The following is a 6,000-nucleotide window of genomic DNA, read 5'->3' as shown; positions in this document are numbered from 1 at the left end:
AAGTGATCCTTCTGGAGAAAAGGAAAGGGTCATGGGTAGCGATAGTTCGCGGGTGGCGGGGACCCCTGTGGAAGAAGTGCTCGCGGCCTGGGACGCCAGGCGGGTGCCCATATTGAGGGGCATGGATAAAAGGAAATTAGGAAAATTGTGTCAAAAATGGGCTTTGCTAAGAGATAACACCGGGAAGACAAATTTGGCTAAATAAAGGTACTTAAAAGAAAAGGGAAATATATAAATAGGAATGTTGGGTTTTTGTTTGTTTGTTTTGTTTGTTTTGTTTGTTTGTTTGTCTCTCTGTCTTCTATGCAACCACGTGGTATGTTTAAGATTTGTGCCTTCCCTAATTTAACTGAGATTTATGTGGGAATGATCAGTGTGTGTGAAATCTCAGAGTTCTGTTTTCTTCTCTTCATCTTCTTTGTTTTATGTGTGTGTGTCTTTGGGCGCCCTCGAGGTAATTGTAACTGTAAAATGTATCTGATCTCTAGAGACAAGAATTTTAAATTGTTAGAAAAGAAAAAAAAAAGGTTGAAGCAATGAAAATGGGGGAGAGAGAGAAAAAAGAAAGAAAGAGCCTTTGCCCTGTGTTTGTCTGGCCAACAAACACAGATTAAAGAGAGCATTTCATTTCATTTCTGTTTTTTTTCTCCTCCTCTCTCTGTATCTTAAAGTAACAACTCAAGCTTATGAGGAAACGTTTTAAGTTTGTTTACAAGTAAAAAAATCAGTCTTGCATTTACTGTATGTGTTTAAATGGGTTTACCTGTTCATCTCTTTCCTGAAGCATGTGAATCCAGTTTTTTCTTATCTGTTGTGTCTCCATTTTGTTGAAACTGCATTATCTGTTTAGTAACTGCAATACTGTTGTGTTGTTTCTTTTCAAACTCTGCAAGCTATCTACCCCCCCATCTGTAATCCTGTTACAATGCCTTTCCTGAGAAGATTACCCACAAAGGGGGGAGGGGACCCTGTTCTCATGTCTTTCAGCCCTGCACAAAGGACTCTGCAAACTGTGGAAGCAGAGCACATGGATCCAGATGCTGCCTCCAAAGGAGACTTTCCATCTGTTTGAACCAGGAATTGGGTTTGAATCCAGTCTCCACTGAAAGTCAGAACAGCAACCAGAGTGGAGCAGACCTTCCCAAGCCTGACTGACCAGCCTTACCACCAAGCATGCTACCCAGCAGACATGAAAGAAAGACCCTGAGATGTACAAGTAAAGACCAAAAGACTCAATCCTCAGAAGACAGCTGGAAAGATTATGGGGGGAGGGTGGAAATTCATTGTAAGGTTTTCTTTCTTGTCTCATTTATATTGTTATCAGTTTATTTTAAGAATTGTATTTGAGAGTGATTGCCACAGCAAGTTATGTACACTCTAGATTTCTGTCTAGTGGGGGAGGAGAAATGTGTCCAAAATGTTTGTATTGCCTGTATTGTAAAAGTAGCTGCATACACATGCACACACAGAGAGACACATTATTCAGAATTAGATTGAAACTATTCCCTTCCCTTACCTCCACACAAAGCTTCTCCTAGGTTGATTTTTGCTCTGTAGCACTAAAAGCCCAAGAAGTCATATCTCCCTGCTAATTCCATGGGGAAGGAAGCAATACCCCTCAGGCAATTCCCTCACTTGAAGAGATAGCAGAAAAGTGATCTCCAAAACCCAAGCCCTGACTGTGACTCACAAATGATGCTGCCCAGTTGCCCAGTAAAGGAAGATATATTGCACTGGTGGTCTCATGAGTAGAAATCCCAGGGCTCATTATGTGTAACACCAAAAAAAAAAAAAGAAAAGAAAAGAAAAAGAATGGATATTGTACACTGGCTAACCTCAATTTGGACTTACAAATCCTGGATGCGCTAAACTAAGAGCTAGGACAGGTTCAGTAACCAACCCTTGGAAATGGGCAGCCTGCAATTTAAAGGAAAATTATGGCTGTGAAAAATTTTGGGACATGCGCTTGCTTGATACCTGACTGGAAGCTCACAGAAAGTAATATCTGAAGTCTGAAATTAATTGGCATGGAAAATTGGATACTGTAAAATTCTTACCAGAACTTTTTTCCTGGCTGCTAGACCTTCATGGTTGAAAGCTTTTGGAAGCCACTGAAGGAATCCTTTTCTGTTGCCTCTATCAATGCCTCCCCTTTGCATTAGAAAATTAAAAGCACCCATTAAGCCTCCCTGATGTGATCAATTTTAATCTTTTGCCAAGAACTTGTTTCAAAACTCACGTTTTGAAAAAAAAAAGAGTAGGGATTGTAGGAAGTTAGCACCCACCCCTTTCCTGGAAGAGTGAAATATTTTAGGAAATATGAAAAAGGCAGAATATTATATTTCCCTGGATGAGAAATATGAGAAGCATATTTTACAGACAAAGCAGCTCCCACCTTCCTGCCCCCCACTCTTTGTCAATGGGCCATTAAGGCTTGGGCCAGTCTATTCTACATAACAAAGATCTACCTCCTTCAGGCAGAGCCATAGTAGGAATTGCCAAAGATGGGATTAGCCCTCTACACAATAGCAGCAGAAACTCACCACATGTGACCTGGGAAGCACATGTGACCATCAGCCAGCAAGGCCCCCACCCCCTGGGAGTCTGACAACCAATCAGGATACTCTTTTGGGGCCCCAAGAAATGCAGAGCCAGAGAGAGCATAAAAACCTGAGGATTTACTGTATCTGCCCCTTTTCTGTTCAGGAACTCAAGCCATGTGATCCTGTCCACCATTAAACCATCTTTCCAAGCAGTCTCCATGTTTCCAGTGTCTGTTTCCCCACTTGGAGCAGAACCTAGAAGGATGTTTCTTCCAACAGTAATTAGGCTGAGAGACTGCCTGTGTTAACAAGGAGAAACAAGGCAGAGAAAGCTTGCAGGATGGCTGCTGTTGACTTTAAAGGAGAGCTCTCTGCCTCGTTTGGGACAGAAGAACTATATTATTTGGGCTGCAAAGATGGAATGTTTCCTGAAGGCTAAGGAGCTCTGGGATATTGTTGTTAATCCACAGCAGGCACCTTTAGCAGCTGCAGACCAGAGGCAGCATGATAAAGCAATGGCATATATCATCTTAAGTTTAGAAGATGAACAATTTCTCAATGTAGCTGATTTAAAGACTGCAAAGGAGGTCTGTCTGAAGTTGAGAAGTGTGCATGTGAGTGTGTCAGCATGCAATATTGTACAATTATCAAGAAAATTATACAGAGCCCATTTGCAACCAGGAGAATCTGTGGAACAGCATTTTTTTACAAATGCAAACTTTATTTGTTGAGTTAGAACAGCGTGGCATGAAGTCTCCTGAATCTCAGAGAGTGCTGCTGGTGTTAAACAGTCTTGATGAAACTTGGGACATTGTTTCTGCAGTATTTGAGTGCAAACCAGAGCAGGAGTTGCATTTGGAGGCATTAAAGGCTTGTTTGATTGCTGAGGAGAACAAGCGCCATTTTAGAAAGAGCCATGAGGAAGAATTCCTGAGGTGGGGGCCCAAGGAGCAGAGAGAGAAGAGCGGAAAATTCCATAGACTGGCTAGCTGCAGAGAAGAGAAAAGCAACAGAAGATATCAGATTACAGCCCAGCAAAGACTTTCTAAGCAGAAAGAACAGCAACAATGGAGGTGCTTCATTTGTGGTGAAAAAGCACATTTAAAGAAAGACTGTTTGCAAAGGAAATTATATGCAAGACAGGAACTGTTTGCAAGAAAAATTGCAAGATGGACAGGTTGCTGTTCCAAAAGTTAGCTATTGCAATAGCAGAGACAAATGGTTGATAGACAGTGGGGCAAGTCAAACAATTGTTAATAATTCTAAATTGTTTTACAGAATAAATTCAGCTGCTGGAGATGCAGTAGCCTTGGCAAATGGCCAGAAGGCTAAAGTCATTGGAAGAGGCAGTGTGCAAATACCGTATCTGGAATAGAGGTTTAATGATGTATTATGTGTGCCTGAAATGGAGCATAATTTATTGAGTGTCTCTAGTTTAGACAAGCAAGGATTTGAGACCACATTTGCAAATGGGAGGTGTCTCATAAAGAGAAATGGGAATGTATGTGCACAGGGCACAAAAGAGGATAATCTTTATGTGTTGCAGGGACAAAAGGTTCAATGTGCACAAACATTTGGAAATGAGGCACCACATGATTCATGTGTTCATCTCTTGCACAGAAAGCTTGGCCATGCCAGCTTCAGAGTTTTGCAAAAGATGGACCAGTTTGTAGAAGGATTAAACTTAAAGGGATGTAAGGCATACTTGGACTGTGCAGGTCATCAAAGTCCAAGGCATTCCCAGTAAGCAAGAGTAGCACAAGGCAGACAACAAGAGCTCTAGAGCTGGTACATGCAGATTTGGTTGGGCCAATGCAAGCCAGTTTGGGAGGAGCAAAATATGTGCTGGTCATTGTTGATGACTACAGCAGGTTTGGGTTCTGCTATTTACTAAAGAGTAAAATAGAGGTGCTACAGAAATTTAAGCAATGGGTAAGCTTTGTAGAAAGGAGATATAAACAACAGGTATATCAGTTGCAAACTGACATAGGTTCAGAATTCATGCCAGCAAGTTTTCAACAGTGGTTGGGACAGTTAGGAATAAAACACAGACGCACAAATCCGTACACAGCAGATGAGAATGGTGTTGCTAACTTTGGTTATACGATAGAATTGGATAAATGGCAGAAATTGTGGGATAGGAACTACAAATTAACGATATCAAACGCATATAAAGAGAATTTGTATAAGATGTTTTACAGATGGCACTTACCACCGGCGAGGTTGGCAAAGATGTTTAAAAATAAATCAGCTAAATGTTGGATTACCTACCTGGATCTTACTATCATATGTAGTGGACACGTGAAGAAGGAAAGAAGTACTGGAAAAAAATTAAGACATGGTTGGAAGAGATGATACAACAATGTATTGAATTGAAACTAGAAATATTTCTGTTAGGACTTTTACCGGAAACCTATAATAAAGAGAATGTATATTTAATTATGTATGTATTAACTGCAACTAGAATTGTATATGCACAACATTGGAAAAGTGGAGAGATTCCTATTGAAGAGAAGGTGATAAGGAAAATATTAGGATGTGCAGAAATGAATAGATTAATGTTAGCAATTAAAGAGAAAGAGCAAACAGAATATTATGAGATATGGGAAGTATCTTATCAATGGTTGGAGAATAAAAATGGAGTTTGGAAATGAAGGAGACCAAAAATAAGTAGAATTTTTTTTTAAAAAAAATTTGATTTATATGCCGCCCTTCTCCAGAGACTCAGGGCGGCTTACAATGTGCTCAGCAATAGCCTTCATCCTTTTGTATATTTATACAAAGTCAGCTTATTGCCCCCACAACTGGGTCCTCAATTTACCTACCTTAGAAAGGATGGAAGGCTGAGTCAACCTTGAGCCTTGGCGAGATTCAAACCTGCAGTAATTGCAGGCAGCTGGTCTTAATAACCAGCTTAATAACAGGGTGCCTTAGACCACTGTACTACCAAGGCTCTATATTAAGAAAGAGTTATAAATAAGATGAAAATTGTTAGTATATGTATGAAGAGAATAATGATATTTGATGTTAACGGTATTATTGAAAGATGCTAAGAAGAAAATGGGGAATTTTACAATATTTAAATGTGTAATGTACTTAACATATTATAAAATTAATGTTAATGTGAACATGAAAGATGTGATAAATGATGAATGATGTAGCACAGAGATGTATGTACCCAGACAACACACTGCATAAGGAAGGATGGAATGTTTTATATTTGTTTTGTTAAAAATATATATATATAAAAAAAGTGTTGCTGAGAGACGGAATGGAGTCTTTCAAACCATGAAGGACTCAGTGCTGGAGGATTCTGGTCTGAGCAGATCATATTGGGGTGAAGCCATGTTGATTGCTAATTATTTAATTAATAGGCTGTGGAGTTCCTCTATTAATGATACTCCATATGCAGTGCTATATGGGAGAAAACCATCTCTGGCACATTTAAGGGTTTTTG

At 39.8% G+C, this 6,000-nt stretch overlaps 1 protein-coding gene across 1 annotated transcript in view; it reads right to left on the bottom strand.

Annotated features, from left to right (window-relative positions):
• Positions 1–3,259: 3,259 nt before the first annotated feature.
• The window catches only part of CACNG7 (calcium voltage-gated channel auxiliary subunit gamma 7), a 193,513-nt gene continuing 190,772 nt past the window's right edge, over positions 3,260–6,000 (bottom strand). Inside the window, exons 6-7 of the mRNA XM_070954447.1 lie at positions 4,815–4,863; positions 3,260–3,532 (exon numbers count right to left, since the gene is read on the bottom strand). Of these exons, the coding sequence (XP_070810548.1) occupies positions 4,828–4,863 (36 nt within the window). The 3' untranslated portion in view covers positions 3,260–3,532; positions 4,815–4,827. The remainder of the gene's footprint in view (positions 3,533–4,814; positions 4,864–6,000) is intronic.

Source organism: Pituophis catenifer, unplaced genomic scaffold (genome assembly GCF_029215685.1).
Source record: "Pituophis catenifer annectens isolate HBS135680 unplaced genomic scaffold, rPitCat1.0.hap2 SCAF_15, whole genome shotgun sequence".
Taxonomy (NCBI): domain Eukaryota; kingdom Metazoa; phylum Chordata; class Lepidosauria; order Squamata; family Colubridae; genus Pituophis; species Pituophis catenifer.
Note: the sequence above shows the minus strand (reverse complement) of the source record. Positions and strands in the feature narration are given on the sequence as shown.